At 38.2% G+C, this 26,365-nt stretch overlaps 1 protein-coding gene across 1 annotated transcript in view; it reads right to left on the minus strand.

The window, feature by feature from the left end:
* Positions 1-25,798, minus strand: part of LOC149082818 (importin-4-like) — a 67,292-nt gene extending 41,494 nt beyond the window's left edge. The window contains exons 1-5 of the mRNA XM_089235986.1: positions 25,657-25,798; positions 21,559-21,645; positions 20,313-20,398; positions 3,933-3,974; positions 103-235 (exon numbers count right to left, since the gene is read on the minus strand). Coding sequence (XP_089092112.1) covers positions 103-235; positions 3,933-3,974; positions 20,313-20,398; positions 21,559-21,645; positions 25,657-25,722 — 414 coding nt within the window. The 5' untranslated portion in view covers positions 25,723-25,798. The remainder of the gene's footprint in view (positions 1-102; positions 236-3,932; positions 3,975-20,312; positions 20,399-21,558; positions 21,646-25,656) is intronic.
* Between the last annotated feature and the right edge of the window lie 567 nt (positions 25,799-26,365).

Genomic DNA, 26,365 nt, shown 5'->3' on the forward strand with positions numbered 1-26,365 from the left:
AAACAGGGTTACACATTATACAAGAAAATTATCTGTGATCAAGACATTGAAATTGGGGGGGGGGGGGAATTCTTCTATTTTAAAATTAACATTTTTACTTACTTCTTTCTCCTTTGGAATATTGCTCTGCATGCACTGATTCAGTAATGCCATCAGCTCTGGCCATTGATTCTTAAGAAACTCATGTTTTGCGATTATGGCAATAAGCTGGGTGACAGATGCATGTGCACTTTGGCTAATGATGAAACACAAATAGTGCAATTTTATATAAATTGAAACAATCAATAAAAAGTATTGCAAACATTGTGAAAAAAATATTGCAAAAAATTTATCTAGAAAAAAATTTGCAAACAGCGCCGTCTAGACGTTTATCTGTAATTATGCAGCTAACACCCAGTTATACGCATTCTCTGTAATTATAGTTAGTGTTTCTTATAAACATAGTTTTGGAGATTGTTTTAAAATTTTTTTTTGTTGTGGTTCTGTCCCAGAAAGAGAAAGCAAAGATGACCAGTGTGCTTGAGTTAGCTAAATTCTCTTTTCAAATTCTTTTCCTTTTGAAGCCCTCCTCCCCTACTATAGTGCAGATCGAAAAATTTATTTGTGTGAAAATTTTTTTTCACTCATCCTCCACCGCTAGATAGGGCCTGCATAAGTCCCTGAGCAGAATATAATGTAAAACATTCGTCTCTCATCTTGGAAAAGCAATAACAACTTTTGATATGAAATCATATGAACATCAGCATTCAATTTTTCTATAAGAGGCAAGAAAGAGGTTTGTTTTCAATTTTTATGCTATCTCAAATGTCTTCAAGTTCTACTTTCAGTGCAATCACATCGCAACAGCATTGCATCTTGCAGCCAGCACAAAACAGCGAAAGTGTAGGGAGAGAGAGAGAGCTCTCATAGATAGTTGCAGTTTCTGCAACCGATGGCAACTGCAATCACTAACGTAAAGCTGAATTCAGATCAGCCACGGGAAGCTATGCAGAAGCAATTCAGAAGTTTGGCTGAGGACAGTGCGGGCCATTCTGAAAGCATGAAAGAACTGTAATAAAATAAGAGGGGAAGTCTACATATTTGCTAAATCTAGCGCTCTCGCGAGTGAGAAATCTGCATCAGTCAGAAAAAAGTATTTTAAAACATCATGAGAGAGAGAAAAAAATATCAGTTTTTAGACTGATGCTGGCACAATTATCACATACATTGAAGTTGACTGACAGTACAACCAATTGTCAGACGAGCAGTTTTTTTTTACGGAGGAACCAGTTTCATGATAAGAAAAAAAATCCTGTCCATCAAGTGCTGTGCAATTTTCGCAACTTGTGATCGTTTGCCAATTCTATTGTATACTTCATTCCCACAAAGCCATGGCTGCCAACTTTTGAAAATGAAAATTCGGGAGATTTTGCGCGCGAACCTGTATATATTTTATGCTAAAACCACTCCCTAATAAATACAAAAGGGATTTTTTAAAATTAAATAGGGATTTTACACACATGGAAGTTAAACTTTTGGGAATAAAATCCCTACGCAAAAAACAAGTGAAAATGGAGGCCAAAACTTCAAAATGGTGATCTAAAAAAACAAATAAATATTGTGTTCAATCAGAAACGCTGTGAACAAACATTCTGCGCAAATGACCAAAATCATCGGACGATGAAGGGAAAATTTTTGAAGAACACTGACTTTTTGTGACACTTGCTTGATGGTTTTTTTTTCATTTCACATGAGTCATGATATCAGTCTTTCCACCATGACCAATGTTTATGTCCGTAACATAACTTGCACAAAAAGGAAAAGTCTGCCCTTTTCTGGAACGTTTGATGAAAGGAAATTCATCGTTGAATAAGTATCTTTAAAATTGATTAAATATGTTTTTGCTTATCAGTATTCATGTTTTATTATATTGCACGTACGTAACTTCAACAAAAGAAATTTTGACCACATGCCCACATCACTATCAATTATTATTCAGGACTATTGGCTGCTAAGCTATTTCCCTGCACAATAAGACAAACAACTTTCTTGTTACCATCAGAGGGTTTGTAAAACTTCCTTAAAAAGAGAATTTCCTCATTTATGACATGTGACGTCTTTTCGAAAGGGGAAAAAAACCCAAGGCAAAAGACTTCATGCCCCACAAGAAATTTTTTAGGGATGGTTTTCATAAGAGGGGATTTTTTTTTTAATGAAGTAGGAAATTTTTAGGGACAAATAGGGATTTTTTTTTATTTTCGTAAAAATTCAGGAGATTTAAGAACTTTTCGGGAGGTCTAGGGATGAAGCTAAAATTCAGGAGACTTGGCAGCTATGCAAAGCATACACTGGAAATGATGCACGTATAGTTAACACTCGTAATGTTTTTGCTAAAATCGGGAGGAAAATCTAATTTTTGGTTAAATCAGGAGAAACTTTAAATAATTCCAGATAGCGGAAAAAAGGTTGAAAATCCGGAGCCCCCACCTATACCTGAAGAGTTGATAGGTCTGATAAGACCCTAAACCACTGTTACTGTGAAGCAGTTCTGTGCCAAATAGCAGATCATAGAAGTGAGAACTCTATCCCTCTAATTCTCATGATATCATATCTCTCTCATCTGGCTTTATATATATATCTCCACCACAAGAGCACCAATTTTCCGTTGCAGAGAACTTAAAAAAGTTTGACAGTAGAACTTACAAGATATATCTTTAGATGTTTATGAAACCAGTTGCAACAACCTGTACAGTACACCTAAAACGTATATAGCTGCTGGAGGTGATCATTTTAAAGAATATTAAATGCAATTATCACTATTTGCTTATTTTTCTTGACACTAGTATCAGTCCTTGAATTTTTTTTAGACAAAAACTTGGCATTAACATAGCTGCCAACTTTTGAAAATGAAAATTCGGGAGATTTTCGCGCAAACCCGTATTTTATGCTAAAACCACTCCCTAATAAATACAATAGGGATTTTTACAAATAAAATAGGGATTTTCCAAACATAAAAGTTAAAGCGTAGGGAATAAATCCCTACTCAAAAACTGAAGTCAAATTAAAATAGGGATTTTACTCACATGGAAGTTAAACCCTTGAGAATAAAATTCCTACGCAAAAAACAAGTGAAATTTGAGGCCAAAACCTCAATGATGTAAAAATAAATATTATGTTCAATCAGAAACGATGTGAACAAACATTCTGCGCGAATGACCCCAAAATCATCGGAAGATGAAGGAACACACCGTCAATTTTTGAAGAACACTGACTTTTTGTGACACTTGCTTGATGGTTTTTTTTTTCATTTCACATGAGTGATGATGTCAGTCTTTCCATGACCGATGTTTATGTCCGTAACATAAAGGAAAAGTCGGCCCTCTTCTGGAACGTTTGATGAAAGGAAATTCATCGGAATAAGTATCTTTAAAATTGATTAAATATGTTTTTGCTTATCAGTATTCATGTTTTATTATATTGCACGTACGTAACTTCAACAAAAGAAATTTTGACCATATGCGCGTCACTATAATCTTCAATTATTATCCAGGACTATTGGCTGCTAAGCCATTTCCCTGCAGGATAAGACGAACAACTTTCTTGTTACCATCAGAGGGTTTGTAAAACTTCCTTAAAAAGGGAATTTCCCCATTTACGACGTGTGACGTCATTTCGAAAGGGAAAAAAAAGAGGCTTCATGTCCCACAAGAAATTTCTTAGGGATTGTTTTCATAAGCGGGGATTTTTTTTAATGAAGTAGGAAATGTTTAGGGACAATTAGGGATTTTATGTGATTTTCGTAAAAATTCGGGAGATTTAAGAACTTTTCGGGAGGTCGAGCGATGAAGCTAAAATTCGGGAGACTTGGCAGCTATGCATTAATCAAGAGAATATGTGTCAATATTGATGAAACAAATGCAGGAGTTTATATATAGTAAAAATCAAATGCTTACTCAGCTTCGTTAACAAACAACTGCAAAACTGTGCCTTTTATTCTGCAAGAAATAATAAGAATGTTATGTTTCTTCTACACTTTGTTGTGTTGAGTTTATAACACATAAAATGGGTATGGATATTTTCTTGCATAAGCATTTATTATTATAGACTTAAGATTGATTATATACATTATACAGGGTGGCAACAATCGACCGCCCAATAATTTTTTACACACGTGATTCCTTGTGAAAAACTAATACAGAAAAGTGTTTTCTGTTTTTGGATCGGATGAATATTAAATGAGTTATAAGGCTTTGAACTTTTGTGACGTGTAATTTTTCTAATGGTCAGTTATGTGCCAAAGTCTGAACGAAAGTACATCTTTGTGCCAGCAGCGGGTTGTCGTCTTTAAAATGAACCAAAATATTAAATCCCATTAGAAGCCAAGTTTTGCCTTCTACCATCATGATTGGCGTTTTTTCTCTCCATGTAGAGTGGTATAATAACCTTGTTATTACGTATAACTTACGTATTAGCTTTGTCCCCTATCAAGGAAACAGTTATTTTCCGGATATTATGCTGAGGTGAGCTCGGAAAGAAAAGGCATCACGTCTCCGCCGGGACTCGAACCCAGGCCCTCTTGCATACCGGGCAAGCATGCCTCGGGCAAGTATGCAAGAGGGCCTGGGTTCGAGTCCCGGCGGAGACGTGATGACTTTTCTTTCCGAGCTCACCTCAGCATAATATCCGGAAAATAACTGTTTCCTTGATATCTCTGGCTGAGAAAAAAGCCATCTATATCTCTTTGTCCCCTATGTTGGCAAATTTTTCACCAGATTTGTGAAGTGTTAGCCAAATGAGATCTGTTTGAAATTTTTTTTAGCCAAATCAACACTTTTTTGCCAAAATTTGTTTATCTTCAATATCAAGTCAAATTTTTTGAGGGAAGGTACATACAGTGTGTACGTGCGTGTTCACTGTGCGATCATTATTTTACGTTGTCATTATAATCAGATTACATGTTCAACTTCAATGCTTGTTGTAACGATCAATGGGCCCCCCCCCCCTAAAGAAATGGTTAAAATTAGATGTAAGTGAACTTATTTTGCTGCATGTAGTAAAAAATAAATGTAGGTTTTGCTTATAAAGTATAATTTTTGTAAGAGGAATGTACATACTGGAAACGCCTAACTTTTTATCTTTTGCTCCCAACACAAGATGGAGTTGATGTCTACTTTCGCTTTTCTTTTCTTGTGTATTTCTTATTATTATTATGTCTCTCTCCCTCTCGAAGGGGAGAAATGTGTAATAGTGTATGTAACAACCCTCCAGTGGGAGGTTGTCTTATGTTAGTCCCCTGCGTGTTATTGCGCGCATTATTGAATCACCCTTCTCACAGAATTAAAATTTGTTGAGTTTAAAAACACAGGTGTGTGTTTGAGTTCATGGTAATGACCATGGCCGTTGGTCCGTCGTCGCAGGAGCACCAGTGAACCTATAGATTGATATTTGATTAGTGAATCGAGCATCAGTGAACCTATAGATTGATAGTTGATTAGTGAATCAGCTCAACTTTGGATACTCAACTTTTCGACACAAGAAACTGTAAGTAGAATTTCACCAAATTCATATTTCGATTCGCACAATGGCGAATTTAACTGTGTTGAGTCGACGTAAGGGCAACGTCAAGGCCCAAATCACCAGACTTGATAAATTCTTGTCAGATAATGAAAGTGCTAGTGAGGCAGTAATTAAATGTAGAAAAGAAACATTAAACACGACAAAAAACAATTTTGAAGAGTTGAAATTGAAATATTATGAAGTGTTAAAAGATGATGAATTCGAAGTTCTAAATTTAGAGCTCTGTGAAATTGAAGAAAAATTAGAGGACATTGAAATCCGTTTGAGTTTGTTGAGTTTCGTTCCCAGTAAAATCGAAACTAATACTTCTAAGCAAAACGTAAAACTGCCAGAAATTCCCCTGCCACAATTTAGTGGTAAATATGAAGAGTGGACCTTGTTCAAAAATCAATTCAATTCTCTGATCACCGAAAATATTAACCTTTCCGATGTACAAAAACTGTATTATTTACAAGCTGCCTTGAAAGGTGAAGCTAGACAAGTCCAAAGCATTGAAGACACCTTCGATTCGTTATTCTCTGCACTAGAGAAACGGTTTGAAAACAAACGTTTGATTGTTGATACGCATATCAATGCCTTAATTTCAATCCCTAAAATCACCCAAGAGTCGGCTAAAGATTTGAGAGCCTTGCTAGACAACGTTCTAAAGCACCTGAGAGCATTAAACATTGCAAATCTTAAGACAGATGCTCTGAGTGAAGTAATATTATCCAATTTAATTCTCAGAAAATTGGACAGAGAAACAAGAAAACAATTTGAAATGACCCTAGAATCTACAGAAATTCCTAGTTGGGACAGTTTGATTTCATTTTTGGAAAGCAGATGTCAATTTTTGGAAGGTATCACGCGAACCATTCCCGTTCGTGAGCCTCACAATTCACCTATAAATAAATCGAGGACCTTTGCTGTAAAATCCTCTTACTACGGGAAATCATGTCCTGTATGCAAATTAGAACACTCCATCTATAATTGTTTGGAATTTCATAAGCTAAGCATAAATGAGAGGCAAAATATAGTGAAAAAGAAACGCCTTTGTTTCAATTGCTTAAATGACTCCCATACAGTAAACGAATGTATGTCCAAGGGCTGTAACATCTGTGGTTACAAACATCACACCCTCCTTCACAGAGTTAAAAGAAATGACTTGTTAGAAGACAAAACAAAAAAAGAAGGAAAGTCGCCTCCGCAAGCATCAAACGTACTCCCGCTTGCTGATAAACAATACGATGAGATGGGGGAAGTCAGTCACACATCGTCCCTCATAAACAGCACTCGTCGACAAGTGACAAATAACTACGTTCTTCTGGCTACAGCAGTGGTATACGTGAGGGATTCACGAGGTTGTTTACAACCATGTAGAGCGCTGTTGGATAGTGCATCGCAGTCAAGCTTTGTCACTACCGAATGCGCAAAGAGACTTGGGCTGAAAAGAAATAAACCTTTCGTCGCTGTGTCTGGGTTGAGCGGCTTACCAGTAAACATAAACCAAAAACTGCATGTGGTAATTTCATCTTCAGATGACAAGTTTAGGCGCTCATTGGAGTTGCTAATAGTTCCGAAAGTGATGGGTTTCAGTCCTTCCAGATACATCAACAAATCTGAAGTTTCCCCTCCAGAGAATATACGGCTAGCAGATCCCGACTTTAATGTTCCGAATAGAATCGACATTTTATTGGGTGCCGAAATATTCTTTGAGATTTTATGCGAACATCGGATTACCACATCTAAAATATCGTTGCAAGAAACTGTTTTTGGTTGGATAGTTTGCGGTGCGGTGCAAAACCAAACCGAAAGTAATGTGCAATATTGTCACTTATCAAATGAATTAGAACATTTAGATAACACCTTGAAAAGATTCTGGGACTTAGAATCCATAAACGAAAACAAGCTTATTGAAAGTACTGAGGCATTTCTTTGTGAAAAGCATTTTTGTGAGACTCATTCCAGAAATGAGGCAGGTAGATATGTAGTGCAACTACCTCTTAAATCAGATCAAACACAATTGGGAGATTCTTTGGCCATGGCTAGTAGAAGATTGAACGCAACGTGCAAACGACTAGACAAGGATGAAGATATGAAAAAGCTTTACGTGTCCTTCATGAAGGAGTATGAGGATTTGGGACACATGGAAGAACTCACCTCTGTTGCAGTTCATCACAACACCTACTATATGCCACATCATGGCGTTCACCGACCTGATAGTGCGAGTACAAAACTTCGCGTTGTCTTTGATGCATCAGCCGTCTCTTCTTCAGGGGTGTCTCTTAACAATTTGCTCATGAATGGTGGAACTATTCAACAGGATTTATTCTCAATTATGATGAGATTTCGTCAACATAGATATGCTTTCACCGCCGACATTGTCAAAATGTATCGGCAAATTCTGGTTGAATCCAGCCATTGTGATTTGCAGAGAATCGTGTGGAAAGAAAATCTGAACGATCCTGTTAAGGTGTTTAGATTATTGACTGTCACCTACGATACAACTTGTGCTCCGTATTTAGCTACACGTGTGCTGAAACAACTTGCGCTAGACGAACAATCTCGATTTCCTTATGCGTCCAAGATTGCACTCTCGGACTTTTATGTGGATGACATCTTGTCTGGTGCACATGAGCTACATGACGCCCTAGAGCTTCAGCGTCAATTGATACAGATGCTCAAAACTTGTGGAATGACACTTCACAAGTGGTGTTCCAATTCGACACTGCTAAACGCAGTCAACCATGGCGAGAATGGATACAGTTTCGATGCCAAGGACAATGCCACTGTGAAAACGTTGGGCTTGGCTTGGAATCCCCAAAAGGACTATTTCACGTTCAAGGTAAGCTCAAACCTATCTTCCGATTACACCAAACGCACCGTTCTCTCGGATATAGCGAGACCGTTTGACCCATTGGGATTGCTAGGGCCTATCATAGTTAAGGCAAAAATATTCATGCAGCGTTTGTGGCTGTTGAAATTGGACTGGAATAATACGCTTCCAAAAAAGGAAGCAACCGAATGGTGCAAGTTTATTACTGCCCTGCATGTTGTTAATGATGTATGCATTGATCGTTATTGCTTATCTGGTGAAGGTCACTCAATTGAAATACATGGATTCGCCGATGCTTCTTCTGAGGCTTATGGCGCAGCAGTTTACGTGCGGTGTCTTTCTGAAAATGTGTACAATGTTAAGCTTTTGTGTAGTAAGTCAAGAGTGGCTCCACTCAAGGTGACTACTATACCTCGTTTGGAATTGTGTGCAGCAGTGCTGCTGTCCAAATTGATCAGTAAAGTCGTAGAATCTCTAAGGTTAGACCTTAAGAAAATTATTTTGTGGTCAGATTCAAAAATTGTTCTGGCATGGATCAACACCTCACCTCATTTGTTGAAAACTTTTGTAGCCAATAGAGTGGCAGTTATTCAGGAAATAACTAGTGGGTATAAGTGGTACCACGTTAGATCCGAAGACAATCCAGCAGATCTGGTGTCCCGTGGCTTGTATCCTGACAAATTAATTCACAATGAATTGTGGTGGAGCGGTCCTGATTATTTGAGATCAGAACTTAGTTTTGATTTAGATCCGCCAACGTTCACAGCTGAGGATGAGACATTTGCTAGTCAATTCAAGAAATCCGTTGAACATTCATTGGTAGCAAGTGTTGATGATGTTATAACACCCATAATAACGAAAGCCAGCAGATACACAGCCATCATTAAAATAGTTGCTTACGTGCTTAGATTTTGTTCTAATGCCAGATCTAAGACAGATAAAAAATCAGGTCCACTCACTGCCCAAGAACTTGACGTGGCAAGAATAAAAATAATCCAGATAGTTCAAAGGAAATTCAGTGAGGAATTGAGGAACTTGAAGCAAGGGGCTCAAGTCTTCACTAAAAGCAAATTGAAAAATCTCAATCCCTTCATCGATCAGAAAGGATTGCTTCGCGTTGGTGGTCGCATAAATGAAGCAGACATTTCGTACAATCAAAAACACCAGATAATTCTACCAGCCAAACACCGACTAACGAGACTGATTTTCGAATACTATCACCGTAAACACCTGCATGTAGGTTCTCAAACCTTACTGCATCTCGTTCGCCAAACTTTTTGGGTTGTTGGTGCAAGAAACCTTGCAAGAAAAATAGTTCATGAGTGTGTAACATGCTTCCGTGCACAACCGACCACTCTTGAGCAAATAATGGGCAACTTGCCTAAGGAAAGAGTAAACAGAACTTTTCCATTCAACGTTTGTGGAGTAGATTTTTGTTGCCCATTCTACGTAAAATTCAAGGGTCAGAGAAGGGGTCAATTGCATAAAATATATGTTGCTTTATTCGTGTGTTTCGTGACTAAAGCAATCCACCTAGAATTCGTGTCAGATTTGACAGCAGACGCATTTATTGCATGTATAAAGAGATTTTTTGCTAGACGTGGAAAATGCTCATCAATATTCAGCGATAATGGCACTAATTTCGTCGGTGCCAACACAGAGTTGAAACGTCTTCATCAGATGGTTGTGAAACCTGATGAATCTGTGGCTAATTTTTTCGCCTTCGAGGAAATCACATGGAATTTCCTACCTCCAAGAGCTCCAAATTTTGGAGGCTTGTGGGAAACTGGTGTCAAGTCCTTCAAGCACCATTTCAAAAGAACTGTTGGGTCTTCCAAACTCACGTTGGAAGAATTCCAGACTGTTATGACCCAAATTGAAGGAATTTTGAACTCCAGACCAATTACACCTCTATCGCCAGACATCAATGACTTTGAGGTCCTAACACCAGCTCACTTTTTGATTGGACGATCGCTTAACACCGTTGTTGAGCCTGACCTGTGCCACCTTGGTGATAACCGACTATCTCGATGGCAGCTCACAACACGATTCGTTCAGACCATCTGGAAGCGTTGGCAGATGGACTACCTAAGTTCGCTCCAGCAACGAAATAAGTGGCACTTCTCAAAATCTAATGTGCAACCAGGTGCCATGGTGATTATCAAGGAGGATAACGTGCCACCGTGTAACTGGTTACTTGGAAGAATTGAAGAAATCATTCCAGGTCCAGATCACAAGGTTCGCGTTGTGACTGTTCGAACTAAAAATGGACTAATCAAACGATCCATAGCAAAAATTTGTTTGCTCCCGCTTCAAGAGAAATGAAGTGACTTGGTCTTCATGTAATTTATCATCTAGTGTTTGTGTTTATCATATTTAATCGGATATATTTTAGTAATTTCATTTGTGCATTTTAGCTGCATAATTTCATTGCATATGATAATGATGTTTTTTTTAAGCTTTTCAGAATGGATATTAATTTGAATTGACTGCACATATGTTTGTTGCATTTTGAATCAATCACGCGTGTTTGATTACAGCAGTTATGTGTTTAGATTTGTTTCAGTTCATTTTGATGCCTAAGATAGGATATGCCTACACAAGTAAGATGCATTTATCTTGCAAATGTATTATTACCATTAGAGTTATATGCTCATGATTCTCAGGGGTCAGCACGGATCATGGCCTCAAAAATAGTGAAAATAGTGACCAAATTGTTTAAAAAAGTGAGCAAATAGTGACCAAAATGTTTAAAAAAGTGACCAAATAGTGACCAAAATGTTTAAAAAAGTGACCAAATAGTGACCAAAATATTTTTAGAAAGAGACCAAATGGACAATGAATTTTGATTATTACCAAATTGAATGAATTGAAATTGAATTTAGTTTTAACTTTGCATTTCAATAGAACTCATTGAAATGTCTTTTTATTTTACATAATAGTGTAAAATAATTAAATGAAACTCAAACGCATTCTGCTAACCAGAAAAGTTTTGAATAACTTATCAAATTTATCAACAACTATGTGTGAGAGAATAACTTCAAAATGGGAAAAAGTTTTCACATTCAAAGAAGGGGAACAAATGAAATAACACAAAATTTGATGAGAGAATTTGTCCCATCTACATTCCAGTGGATTTTTCATTCATGTTATGCTATGAATGACAGTATACAAAATGTACTCAAACTTTTTTAACTAGTAAAAATTTGATTTACATACCTAGGTTTGTATAATACGTTCCAACAAATTTTAAGAAATTTACTATAATGATTAAAAACTATTAAATTAAATTTTTAACAATATTTTAAATTATTAAATTAAAAAATTACTTAAATTACTGAATTATAAATAAATTATTTAAATTATTAAATTAACTAAATTGTTTTAATTATTATACGTTGAGGGAGGGGCAATCCACCCTCCCCCCAGCGTCAATGGCCTACTGATGTATACATATATATGATGTATATCAATTGTCATCGTGCCACACCCCTAAGACCTTCAAGTCTATCTCCACCTATGGCCGGACTGTTAAAAGTGGGTGAGTCTACTATTTTACAGGCGGAGTTGGGGGCACCAAAATAATACTGCCCTTGGGTGAGGGAGAAAATAAAACAGTTTTGAAATTGTTTGGTTTTTGAGAGAAAAATTTGTAAAAATATATATTTTTCTTTTTTTACACACAACATACACCCCTGCAAAAAACACACACTTACTCCTTTACCCAGAAACACAGGGGTGGGAAGTGACAAAGTCCATTTCGGAGCAGCAAAATTCAGGATTCTGAGCAGTTTTGGAGCCGCAAATTCAGGATCCGGAGCAGTTTTGGAGCAGCAAAATATAGGATTCGGAACAGATATTTATAAATTGGAGCAGGGAAATTAACAAGAATATTTTCGTTAACCCTCACCCCTTTTCAAAATAAAACAACTACACTGTCTTTTGCTATCAAACATCTTTCCATCATCTTGTTTTTTGTTTTTGGTGTTACAGGCTTTCGACAGCTTGTTTGAAAGAGAGGCTGTCATAAAATTTTTCACACCAGTCTATTTAAGATGATTTTTGCTTACTGAGGGCACTATTGTCTGTCTGGAACCACAGCACTTCAAATGGGCTAAAAATTTTCTATAAGTTTTCAATTTTTTCATACTTGGAAAGAAGTTGTTGCAAAATAGGAGAGAATTTCCGAAGAATCAACACGACGTTTGGCGATTAAGTACTTATTTGGCGATCTGACACTCGTTATTCGGCAAAGTTTCTAAATTAGCATTCGTAATTCGGCGGAAACGCACTTTTTACTCCCGGAATGAAAATTTTTTTTCACGAAACATCGGGATTTGACGCAATGACGATCGACTACAGTAATTTCTGCTGCTTCCAGAGGCGACTTTTTTTTAAACGGCAACTGACTCGAATTTGCGCTTTAAAGCTGAAAGACCATTGCTAACCATCCTCAGTTGCACGATCACGGATATTACCGGGTTTCGCGATGGAAAGGCCGATAGTTTAAATAAGGCGTACAGTTTAAAAAAACACGCTCTTAGAAACAATCGTTTCGCGGTAAGCAGGTACAAAATTTTCTTGGCGTCCTTTCCGAAATTCCGGGCATACTGAAGCAAAATTATTTGGCGCAGAAAAATACGAAAATACACTCAGTGGCGTCGGAGCCGTGGGTGCTCGAGCACCCACGGAAGTTTGTAGAGCGGGTTCGAGCACCCACAGAATTGATTCAAAATCGAAATTTCCTACATGAATCTCAAGACGGGCACCCACAGGTTCGAAACACTTCCGACGCCCCTGAATACACTATTGGAGCAGGATGGCGCAAGATGTTAATTTTGGCGCAATGTGACGCAGAATTCCCACCCCTGGAAACAGTATTTTTTTGGAAACAGCTCCGTAATTTTTAACAGAAAAAGAGACTCCGGGCCTTCCCCGGTAAATTTCCCATGAACCTCGTAAGCACTAACGTGGCGACATTTTTTCGCGCCAAGGAATCGCCGTTTTGCGGTAGTCAATTCAAGATGGCTGACAAAGGGCACAATGAATAAACGCCAGGGGCTTCGCCACTGGACTTATCCCGTTGCTGAGATCTCTTCCAGCACAGCTTTCGTGGCAGAGTCTGGAACAAATTGAGTGCACCTAACAGTCCGAGTGTGTAGACTTTTTAACGGGGAGATCGGCTCGCATTCGCGCCTTGAAATTGGGAACCACAGTAAACCAACTTCAGCCGACCACCACTGTGGCGCCGGTGGGGTTCGAACCCGGATCCTCGCGATGCGAGTCCGGCACTATGACCACTCGACCACCACAGCGGCTGACAAAGGGCAAATAAAAAATTACAAAAATATATATAACTAGAGGGGCTCTGCCCCCTTGCCGCTTTGGCGGCAAACCCCCCCCCCCCACTTCTCTTCACAACATATCTTGTTTATTTCGTCCCACTTCATCAGCGAGCTATGGAAAGACGTGTGAAAGCACCAGCTTACTGAAGAAGCGAATTTTAATAAAAATAATGATAAAGCAACAAATGAGATTCATCAAGCACCCCCCAGAAACTGGGGCCCAGATTCAATTCGCTGAATTTTAGTGGGGCCCACACTGGATATATCTCAGGCTACCGATGTGTTGCAAATTTTACAATGTTAAACAACAAAAATCAATGAGATACGTCAAAAGGCCCCGAATTAGAATCTATCAACATTCCCATGGAGCACTGACCTGGAAGCTTGTCGGGCACACCCCTGTAAGGGACCACGAAAATTTTTAATTTTTTTCAATTTTGCAACGAATAAAATCCAGGGCCCCACATCCAGTAACGGGAACACAATACGCAGATTTTTAGTGGGGAATCCAGACTGGATTTTCTTCCGCTGTTGCAAATTGTATAATGTTAAAAAACAAAAAGAATCAGATTCATCCAGAGCCCTAAAATGAAACCTGTAAACATGGGGCCCCCGACTTGGAAGCTTGTCGTTCATCCCCCACTGCGAGTGCCATGAAAAATTTTCATTTGTATTCGTTTTACCAATGAATAAAAGCTAGGGCCCCCAATCAGTTGCCCGTTGTATTCGCATACTTTTAGTGGGGTCCCAGACTGTCTTTATCTCGGGCATCCGCTGTTGCAAATTCTACAACAGAAAAGAATGAGATTCATCCAGGACCCCCAAAATGAAACCTGTCCACATGGGGCCCCGACTTGGAAGCTTGTCGGTTATCCCCCGGTGAGAATGCCATGAAAAATTTTCATTTGTATTCGTTTTACCAACGAATAAAATCCAGGGTCCCCTACCAATTACCCGGGACACCAATTCGCATACTGTTAGTGGGGCCCCAGACTGTCTTTCTCTCGGGCATCCGCTGTTGCAAATTCTACAACAGGAAATAATGAGATTCATCCAGGGCCCCCAAAATGAAACCTGTAAACATGGGCCCCCGACTTGGACGCTTGTCAGTCATATCCCGCTGCGAGTGTCATGAAACATTTTCATTTGTATTCGTTTTACCAACGAATAAAATCGAGGGCCTCAACCAATTACCCGGGACACCAATTCGCATACTTTAAGTGGGGCCCCAGACTGGCTTTATTTCGGGCTTCCGCTGTCGCAAATTCTACAACAGAAAAGAATGAGATTCATCCAGGGCCCCCAAAATGAAACCTGTAAACATGGGGCCCCGACTTGGAAGCTTGTCGGTCATCCCCCGGTGCGAATGACATGAAAAATTTTCATTTGTATTCGTTTTACCGACGAATAAAATCCAGGACCACCCACGCAACTACCCGTGACCGAATTCGCAAATTTTTTGGAGCCCCCAGACTGGATATATCTTGTTCTTGTGCTTCCGCTATCGCAAATTTTTCAACGTTAAAGCAGCAAGAAAACAATGAGATCCATCAAGGGCCCCTGGAAATGAAAACTTTTAACTTTCCCATGAAGGTATACGTACAATCCCCCCAGGGTACCCCGACCCTGTGTGTTGGGAGCACTGTTGTTATATGTATATTATACATATACATACCCTGCTGTCAGGGTTACCTATTTTAGCGCGAAAAAAAAGTCGCCACGTTAGCGCTGACTCCTCCCGTAATTTTGAACGAACAAAAACAAAGAATTTGCCCCCACCCGGGGCACCCGATTTACCATGGCCGTAATACAATTGTTTTTTCTGAAGGGGAAACGCAATTTTACTGCTTCTTGACTGCGAAATTCGATAATTTTGCAAAGGAATTTTTATTGCCTTTTCTGAAATATACCATTCCATCAAAAACGCCGTCCGAGGTTATTGCCCCACCCCCGCTCCCAGTTTTAGATCTGATCACGGTATGTAGCAACCCGGGTCGCAAGTACGAACGAAAATTTACTATCGCCCGGGGCCGGTATCCACTCTTTTTAACAGAAAAAGAGTAAACTCGGCACCTTTCCTCGTTCAATACCTGTGGAACCAGACCCCCGCCCTCTCCTATTGCTGTCATAATAGCGACTCCAGACAAAAACGTTTTAATAACTTCCGAGGTCTAAAAATGGGATTTTTTTTACACAACACCAAGAATGGAGCGCAAGATGTCGATATTAAGTCAACAATCAGTATCGTGAAGATGCTCTAAATTAAGTGTCGGCCAGAAGCGGATAAAGGTCAGTTGACGGCCCGGGCATAAAAAAAAATTAATATTAGGCCCTTTAAATTAGGAAAAAAAATGTAAAGTAGGGGCCAAAGGCGCGCTCGGTGCGCCCACTGTTAAATCTGCTTCTATTTACGGCTCGAATGCATTAACTGAGTTTTTATCAGATTGATGACCAATTTTCATCTGATTTGGAAACCCTTGTGTTAAACTAAATGTTGAATTGCAGGATTCTGTGATCTTTTCATAAATAGTTCTCCTTTTGATCACGAATTTTATTTGTAGATAGAGATCGCGATTTTCAATCGGATAATTTTTTTTATTGTAAGTAAATTCAAAATACCTGCGAGCTTCTTTAACCTTGGCCAGCTACAAGAGTATTCTCCAAAGCGTATTAATACGCGTCTTGGTATTCTCCGCGCTTTGTATTCTCCCGCGTATAATACGCGCTTTGGTATTCTCCCGCTGCGCGTAAGTTAGCTTCTGCACAGGCTCTCTTAAATCGTCATTTCAAATAACATTTAAAAAAATTAACAAAAGTAACGATAGAACAAACAACAAATGTAACTTTCTCGATGCTCCAAGAAAGGAATTCGGCCCTTAGGACTAAAACTTTTCAAAACAAATAAAATAAAGGATCAATTTTAAAATAAGATGAAAATAAAAGAACGAGTGAGCACGTGGGGAAATAAGAATGAATGGTAGTAGGGGGAAATTCTTTGTTGTAAGTATACGCCTTTTATGCTAGTTTTTTTTCCGACCGGGTTTTCCATAAAACGACGATTCTTTAACCAAGGAGCTTTCTTTCCAAGCGCCTTGAAATCAAGTTATGCTGACGTAACACGGTATGCTCCCGGGAAGATAAGACGCCTTTGATCGTAGTTCAATGAAGGGAGGGAGGAAATTAGCGATATTGAACCGGTCAAGTGTTCCTCCTTGAAGAAAAAAAAAAACACTGACAATAGAAAAGCGCCCGAGACCGACGTTTTTTTGCTAAAAAAGTGGAAAAAGTGACCTGGGCCTGAAAATACGTAATAAAAGTGACCAGTTTCTAAAAAAGTGACTTTTAGGGAAAAAAGTGACCCGTGCCGAGCCCTGTGATTCTTCATAATTATTTTTTCAATATGTATTGTGTACAAGTTTTGATTTCAAGCATTTTTTAATTTCTTTTGTATTGTGTTAAATTGATATTGGTTGTAATTAGCATTACAACGCCGGGCGGGATGGAAACGCCTAACTTTTTATCTTTTGCTCCCAACACAAGATGGAGTTGATGTCTACTTTCGCTTTTCTTTTCTTGTGTATTTCTTATTATTATTATGTCTCTCTCCCTCTCGAAGGGGAGAAATGTGTAATAGTGTATGTAACAACCCTCCAGTGGGAGGTTGTCTTATGTTAGTCCCCTGCGTGTTATTGCGCGCATTATTGAATCACCCTTCTCACAGAATTAAAATTTGTTGAGTTTAAAAACACAGGTGTGTGTTTGAGTTCATGGTAATGACCACATACTGTACAGTATTATGCATTTAAATTGCGTTTGCAACACTTTTATTGCAATATTATTACAGATTGAAAGAATTTTTTTCAAAATTCCATCAATACACTATGCAATTTTCCCACGAAGCTAAACTTTTATTTTTTTAAACCTTTCGACGTAACGATCTCCCAATATAGCACATCTGCTTTCCGTGGAATGAAGGGGGGGGGGGGGGGAACAAGCGGTGACTGCACCGATTCCGTAACTGCGATAATACTTGACAACAGAGATTTATTAAACCTTGTCTTACATACATGAATGAGGCAAGAAAATACAAATGATACAATTCTATAGTGACAGTTTTGCAGCTATAATATAATTGTACACATTAACAAATGCATCACTGTAATGGTAAGACTTCAGTCTAGCCTTTGCGCTAAAGTTAAAGCAAAATGCAAATTCATTTAAAATGTTTATTTTACTTTAACATAAATAACAAAATTTGTGTGTCCCACAATTGAAATTTATTTGTGCGTAAATCTGGCGTAAAGTCAAAATTTAATGAGAATAAATTTGGTGAAAAGTCAGAAAAAAATCAGAATTTCAGAATTTATTTGTGCATAAATCTGGCGTAAAGTCAGTCTAAACTTTTGTATTTTTCAAAGCAAGGCACAACGTGCAGGCATCGATATGAATGTTTTACACAGATAGCATGTTTCTTGTCAAATTTGGTGGGAATAACACACAACTCACTTCTGTTTTGGCGTAGCTTTAGTTGATGTTGCGGGTGTTGTGCCATGTAATATTGGCCTTCCATTCGCCACACATCTGAAGACTTATGATGCATGAAATCATTTCTAGCAACTGGTGTACCTTTACATTCACTAGAATTTCATAGTGAACGCATAATTTCTTTTTGAAACCAGATCTGAGATTGCTTTCTACCGACTTTGGTATACAAAACATAGGAGTTAGAAGTTGCCATATTCATATGTCGAAGCACAACTTTTTTATACCATTTTAGTGATTTATGCAATGGTGAGTAATAGAAAAGCTACAAATTAATATAGACTGAAATATAGCACTGAAAAGTTAATAAACGAGCCATTGGATATATTGCAATAACATGAAGAAACCTTATGTAGAGAACAAATTATCTTGTTGCTAGCAAATTTCCTTGGAAAACAAGACATCTTGTCCGTAGTGATGAATATGTGAAGATTACAAACAATCACACATGAGTCACAATTTCTGGGTTTACACTCACTGGAATGGCGTAGAATCGCTACAGATCTGAAGATGTGCTACAAACTAGTCCACCAAATTGTTTATCTACCATCGAGAGAGCCTTTCTTTGAGATCATAGACAGGCGAGTTAACCTACGTAGGCATCGCTTCCAAATAAGAATACCAGTGGCTAGAAGGGATTGCTTTTTCCAAGGATATAGATGCTGTGTGGCAAGAATATGGAACAGTCTTCCATCAGAACTTGTATGTGCCTCCTACGCAAGATTTGCTTCCACTATTGGGGATTTCGACCTGGCTCCATATGCGAAGTGCTTCCCGTACTGACTATTATTATTATTATTACTTTTTTTTTTCCTTCCAGTGTAAGTGCATTTCATGCCTTCTGGGGGTTATTATTATTATTATTATTGAGTATATAAAATCCATCATTATTTATTTTAACCCATTTGCATCCATAACCTGAGTAACAGTTAAATGAATACCATTATCATAATGCAAGAATAACTTGCATCAGATGGAAATTGAGTCACCTCCATCACTTAATAGCTAGAATAGTTTTTATTAATTTATTTTTCACTTTGGCAAGTCAAACTGACTAGTGTGAACACACTGTCAAGTGATGCAGTGGTAAGATGCTTGTCTTCCACCAACAAGAAGGTTACCGTCAAGGTCCATGGGTTTGAATCCGGGGGGGGGGGGCATAGAACAATATAGAAAACAAGTTCTTTACCTACCAAGCCTAACGCATCCACTGATCACTGATAGATGGCACCTTCATTTCCCACCCAACTCCACTGATTGGAAATCGCATATGGCAATATGACTGGAGTTAGTGTGTGGCAAAATAGCGTCAACACACAAACATGAAACGGAGTGCCGCATCATTGCTGAGAGATATGTTTATGTTAAAACAAGATGGCATCCATGCTGATGTTGCCACCTGTGATACCAGAATAGTGAGAAGCTATGTCTGATATGCAAATCCGTGAATAGTGATTGGTCTATACTGCATACAATGACCATATACATAGAACGCGACAGGCATGTCTCTTTGCTTCACTGTGTTCTCATGTTTTCACCTACTGCTTACCTTTCCAGTTATCTACAACTCCATCTGGAGACTCTGGTCCTCTGAGCCATGGGGTAATCCCATTGACCCTTCTGACGTCTTCATTACTGCTTGGTCATGCTCGAAGGCACAAGGACATGATGTTTGATGAAGATCTGATGAGCAATCAATGGTCATCTTGATGCTGCTTCGTGATAAATTAACATCCCTGGACTGGAATATCAGAGGCGAGGAGATTCGTGGTAGAAAACTGAATGTTTGTCAAAATTTCTAAAATCTAAAATTAAATTGTTAAGAGTTTGTTCTCAACTCGTGTTGTATAGTTGGATTGCATGGTGATGCATACTTGTGATCCACAGATGTGATTCAATTCATCACACATTCACTTGTTGAATATGTAAAAACTGGTTTTGGTGCTGATGCATAATGATATTACATAAGTATCAAATTTAGAAGGATGATGTAAATGAGTTGAAAAATCAAGCTAAGTAGAGTCATTTCTGCCGTTAAAAACATTTTTACTTACCCTTGTTTAATTTCGGGAGGAACACGTTTCCACTGTCTGACTTTAAGAAATTTTTTGCGAAGGAGAACTGCAGCATACTTGCGGACCTATGTTGATAAGATAGATACAAAACAACAGGATTTAATAATCATATCATATTTCAGTTTGCATTTTGTGGCATTTGACTTAAGAGAGTCTTCTTTCACAAGTAAATATGAGAAGTTACTTATGAGAAAAATCGAAAGAGCTTCAAGATGAGAGAAAATGTCAAACCAAACAGATGATTCTCAAACTTTTGACACCAACACACCTTCCTCACAATCTCTTAAAAAAAACTTTCATGCCCATTTACAAGTGGGTTCCTTGCTCTACTGAATAATTTATCAGCAGATTTATATATTAATTACAATAATAGAATATAACTTATAAGCAGATCCACAGCCCAAATGATAAAAAATATGGGATGTCCTCATGGCAATAACACTTTGGTAAAGAGGTCAATAAAGTCTATACTTTTCACATGTACAGCAAGGTTTGATAAATCTGAAAAAAATTTTGGTGACAGCAAAAATTTCTTAAGAGCCAAAAATAGTTTTTAAACAGGGTGGGGAGCTTTTCCTGCGGACCTGATAATAAAAATTGTGTTTTGATATCAATTGGGAAAAAGTGCCCCGCTCCCTTCTCCCTAAGCAGGTCCTGCATAGCCCTAGCCCCTGAGCAGAATATAATCATCTTGGATACTATTAGTGATGGATAATCTTGGGCATACGAAGTCATTGATGTCATGACATCCTGAAAGCTCAGGGAAAATCTAAAAAAAAAAATATGATCTAAATGAAATAAAAATTTTTTTTTGCCAACTTCTGATTTGCTGCCAAAATCTGGAGAGCCAGCGGAAGGAAAAAATACCTGGAGTCTCCAGCTTAAATCTGGAGAGTTGGCAGGTCTAATGTTATATAAATATCATGTTGAAGGCTTAATAAAAATGGAATGCACGTATCAATTTGATTTATATATAAATTATTGGACACATACATTTGATGTTTGTATTTTTCATGTCAAGAAAAATACAGCTGACACTTGCTTGATATAACAACCCCCTTTGTCCCATTGAAAACGGACGTTACATGGGAGGGTCGTTACATCAAAAGGAAAGCATATATGGTAGACCATTATATGAAAACAATTGTGACTTATCGTACCGGTTATTGCAATGGAATGGTCGCTATAATGAGCATCGACACTGTAATACTAATTTTGAACTTACCTCAGCATTTTGCGAACTAGCCATACATTCACATAATGCCACATTAATCCCAGGATCCTTGAAAGCCTCTCGCATTGTGTCGAAACCCTAGGTGAAAAAGAAAAAAAGAATTTCTTAATTTAAATTTCTAAATGGTTAAAAGAAAGAACCCTATGAATTTACAGATACTAATTATAATAATCGAAAATATAATTCACAGGAAATAAGAGTAAAAGGGGCAGTACAGCCATTGCAAACTAGTATTATTAATAACTTAGGCTTATTCGATTCTGTCAAAGCAGTGACGTCAGGCATCAAGTCAGCTGTCTCTAGGACAACAACCAGGGGTTGCAGGCAGGTCTAGTGCCCCGGACTAGAAGAGGTGCAAATTTAACTCTTTAACCTCTCCTTCAACATTATGAGGGGCAACATTATGCCAAAATGGGTGATTGCCCTTGCTAACCAAGCATCTAATTGTGGTCCTGGCTGTCTCATGACTCTGGCATGTCATGCGACAGCCCTTATACAAACATAGATAGGATATGGTACATTATAGAAGGGGCAGTGATGTATTAACAGGGGGTCAATTACCAACTGGCAGTTTGCAGTTTGGAGCAAAAGAGGGAACAACTATAGAAGAATCCCTTTTTCTCAGGCGACATTTTTGACCTCTCTGTGCCTTTCTTTCGTGTGTTTTTTTTTGTCTGCTTTATTATTTTCTAGGTTGCTGTCTCATTTTTCACTATAGGTTATTGTCTAAAGGTGATGTCATTAGTAATAATAGACTTTTATATACAGCACATGTTTGAATTAATCGAGTCTGTTAGCATTTTGTAGCTTTTTTTTTGGTTTGTTCGTTATATGTTGCGTCATACATATCGTTTTTCCTGCACGTTACATTCAGTTTTTACTGTTGAAATATTATCTCATTTGGAATGTTTTTAAGATTGTATTTTTTTTGCTCAGGTTGCTACATTTTTATTATATTATTAGACACTAGCCATTATAGTTTTAATCCTGCAGTTGAGTTTTTATTGAACCCAAAGTGTTTTTTTTAGCCGACCATAGCATTATTAAAAATAGTCCTGGTTTTTATTATTTTCAGTTTCATATCTGGTCTAGGATATTATATGCTTGAATCCTATTTATTAAAACAGGATTCGACAAGAAACCAAAGAAATCATTTCGTTATTAAGAAATTCCATGTATTTGAAATGTTATTATGTAAACTTATCTGTGGGGATTAGAAAAGTTTTTGTTAAAACAAGATTTCACTTTAATGCAGGGTTTAAGCTATGGTCGCATTTTTCGCAAAATGCGAAAGAAAATCGTAGAATGCGAAAAAAGTCGTCGTCACTTTTGCAAAAATGAGTACAGGAGGTACGTAAGGAGTAGACATCCAACCATCAATCATTACATTATCATTGGAACATTTTGCTAAAGCTTTTCCCCCCATTTTTGCTTTTTTGCGAAAGGAATTTTCTATGCAGCTTAACTCTTTAACGCCCAGATAGAAAACCTGGGAGGGTCGTGAAAATACCAAGTTTTTTGTGTTCGAAGTGGACTCGTCCAAATTTCGGCCACTTTCCCTCTCCCCACCTTTTCTCTATGAATTTCTATTCATGCCACCCTTTGCAATGACGTTGACCCTTTCATTTCAATGGATTTTCGGGAGATAATTTGTCAACTGAAAACACCCCTTTCCTCACAGTATTATCTCTTTGTAAAATGCATTGAGTACCCTCAGTCCATTCTCAAGGAACATTCTAGTACATCAGCTATTAAAATCCCATTGATAGGGCGTTGCACTTGTCTTTTCCGTTCCCGCCTCTGACAAGAGTTTTCATCTTCTTCCCCGTTGGTGACAAAAGCCCACCAAAACATACCCATACCCCCTATCTGGGCCGACTTGAGGCGGTTATGGGCATTAACCTACTCGGCCGACTTGGGGCGATCTGGGCATTATAGAGTTAAAACCCTGCTTTAATGGTATTCGTTAACATGGGAATTAAGTGCATTTTTAATTTCAATTCCTTAGGATGTTGATTTGGTTGTTTACTTTCTAAATTTATAGGCGATATCCTAATCTCTCGTATTTTTAAAAAGGAAATACAGTCAGTGATCCTATAATGTGTATTTGATACTTCATCACCTGCACATCTTTCGTGGGCCTTGTTTGGCCCGAGGTTGTGCACCCCTATTGTAGAAGCTTCTCTGTAATCATACCAGAATAAGCCTCTCCTGGATAAAAGCATATATAGACCAATCAATTGGCCAATACCATGGTGAAGGAAGCTACCAAAGCTGGAATCATTAAAGATGATTTGCTGCTTCCTGCATCGCACGCCAAAGCAATCATTTGGAAGGATCTAATGAATAAATGGTAGCAGAGGTGAGATGACAACACACAGCCCTATGGATCAACCCATAGCATCTTGTGACATGAAATGCCGCAGAACCATAAATGGTCACGTGAGATAATGTTCGTAACAGACCAGGGTCCGTTTCTGGCTAACCATTATAGGTTCAAATCAATCCATAGTGATAAATTTGCATGTTTGGTCATAGGCACATGCTTCTTCATTACATCACTCTATGCCCTAAGACAACAGCCTTCCACTTCAGAGACCAAGCTGAACATCTGCAAATACCTTGGCTTGAGCAATGCAAGAATCCTCCCGCTTCAGGATGCACCCCATTCATCTGAGAGGAGGAGGAGCCAGAGTAGTCGAGAATGGATATGATCCATGCGGGCTTACTGAGAAGCTGGACACAGGTCGCAATTGCTGTCTTTGGACTGAATAAAACCACGCTGTGCAGTGATTATATCAGTGCAGCGACAGATTGACCATTTTCATTGATTGATAGTAACTGATTCAATGAAAATTCCAGAAGAGAAACAGATCAAATTTTATCAAGAACTATTCTCGAATTTGGGAGTAATAACCTGTGATTCATAATTGTGATTTATTTACTCTTTAATGCCCAGATAGAAAACCTGGGAGGGTCGTGAAAATACCAAGTTTTTTGTGTTCGAAGTGGACTTGTCCAAATTTCGGCCACTTTCCCTCTCCCCACCTTTTCTCTATGAGTTTCTATTCATGCCACCCTTTGCACTGACGTTCACCCTTTCATTTCAATGGATTTTCGGGAGATAATTTGTCAACTGAAAACACCCCTTTCCTCACAGTATTATCTCTTTGTAAAATGCATTGAGTACCCTTAGTCCATTCTCAAGGAACATTCTAGTACATCAGCTATTAAAATCCCATTGATAGGGCGTTGCACTTGTCTTTTCCGTTCCCGCCTCTGACAAGAGTTTTCATCTTCTTCCCCGTTGGTGACAAAAGCCCACCAAAACATACCCATACCCCCTAGCTGGGCCGACTTGAGGCGGTTATGGGCATTATAGAGTTAACTCAATCAGCACTTTTCGTTCATAAATTTTATACTTGCTTACTGGCAATGTGCATAATGGCACCTGCCCATATGTGTGTGTGTGTGTATATATATCTTTCTCAAACTTAGGTTAGGTTCCCCAGAGGCACCAGAGTCCCCCAGGGACAATGTGCTTATATCACCAAATGTGACAGAGCCTGTGTCTCTCGGTTACTACTTCACTGTCATCCCTGCTGTAGCAGTTTCCATTCCAAGTGTACATGTCCATTTTGATAGGTAACCCCCCCCCCCCCACCCCTGTACACAAAATTTGGGCTCTGGACACGGGGGGGGGGGAACACCTGAGTAATATACTCATTTCAAAGGGTGAATTGAAACATAAAAGATTTAAAATCAAATTATATTTCATATTGTAGATACCATTTCAATTCAGTTTCTTTTTCACTCGGAAATTCTTAATACAGAAACTTGGGAAAACAAAACGAAACATTTTTCAAACTGTTAAGAAACATTTCATTAGATGATTAGCGAATGAATCAGGTATTTTATTATGACAACACAGAAATTAAAATACATTAATGACGTTACAAATAGCCGGCAACGCACACACGTGTCCCGTATATCCAGCGCTTTCAATATTTTTCAAAATACGAAATATATATTCAAATTATGCGGGAAAATTCAGAGATTAGGACAAAGAGGAAAAGAAACTGATTTCACCTCAGCGAGAGCTTCATTATTCGGGGAAAGCAACCTCAAAATCAAATTTTCCAATGCATTAGCCATGGCTCTTAAGTTCTCTATGCTCTAAGTTGGAGGTTTGTTTACACCAGCACAGCAGAATGATGTGTATGTGTGATACACAGGGACCTATCGGACGAGTATGTGCGATTATCCTGTTGTGGCAGGGAGATTTCGGAAAGTTTTTGGGTCACGTGATATTTACCTTTTTTATGAGGGACATACAAGGTAACCAAGATGGTGACTTCCTGTGCGACTCATGAAAGAAACGAATCTAAATTAAACAAACATAGAAATGAATTGGTTTTTTTTCTTCTTTTTTTTTTAATGGGAGTTAGATATTTCGAAATTTTTTTTTTAACTTCAAAGTTATCGATGTGCTTTATTAAAGCTGCGGAATTTCTTCAATGTGATTTACATGTAAGGTGACCATACGTCCCGTATTTCCCGGGACAGTCCCGGTTTCTTCTGTTTTTTTGGCTATCCTGACTTTTTACCGAAAGTGTCCCAGCTTTGCCCGTTTTTTACACAAAGCTTACCTGAATTTTTATTCATTACTGAAGTCAAAGAATCAAATTATTTTCCCACTCATAAATTACATTACGATAATTAAAATTATAAATAAGAATATTAATCTCTCACATTTGTCTTGGTGAGCGTTTTATTTCGTGGAATTCATTTAAATCCA

Source organism: Pholcus phalangioides, unplaced genomic scaffold, assembly GCF_987345545.1.
Source record: "Pholcus phalangioides strain wild (caught in Gottingen) unplaced genomic scaffold, Ppha-v1.0 ptg000009l_1, whole genome shotgun sequence".
NCBI lineage: Eukaryota > Metazoa > Arthropoda > Arachnida > Araneae > Pholcidae > Pholcus > Pholcus phalangioides.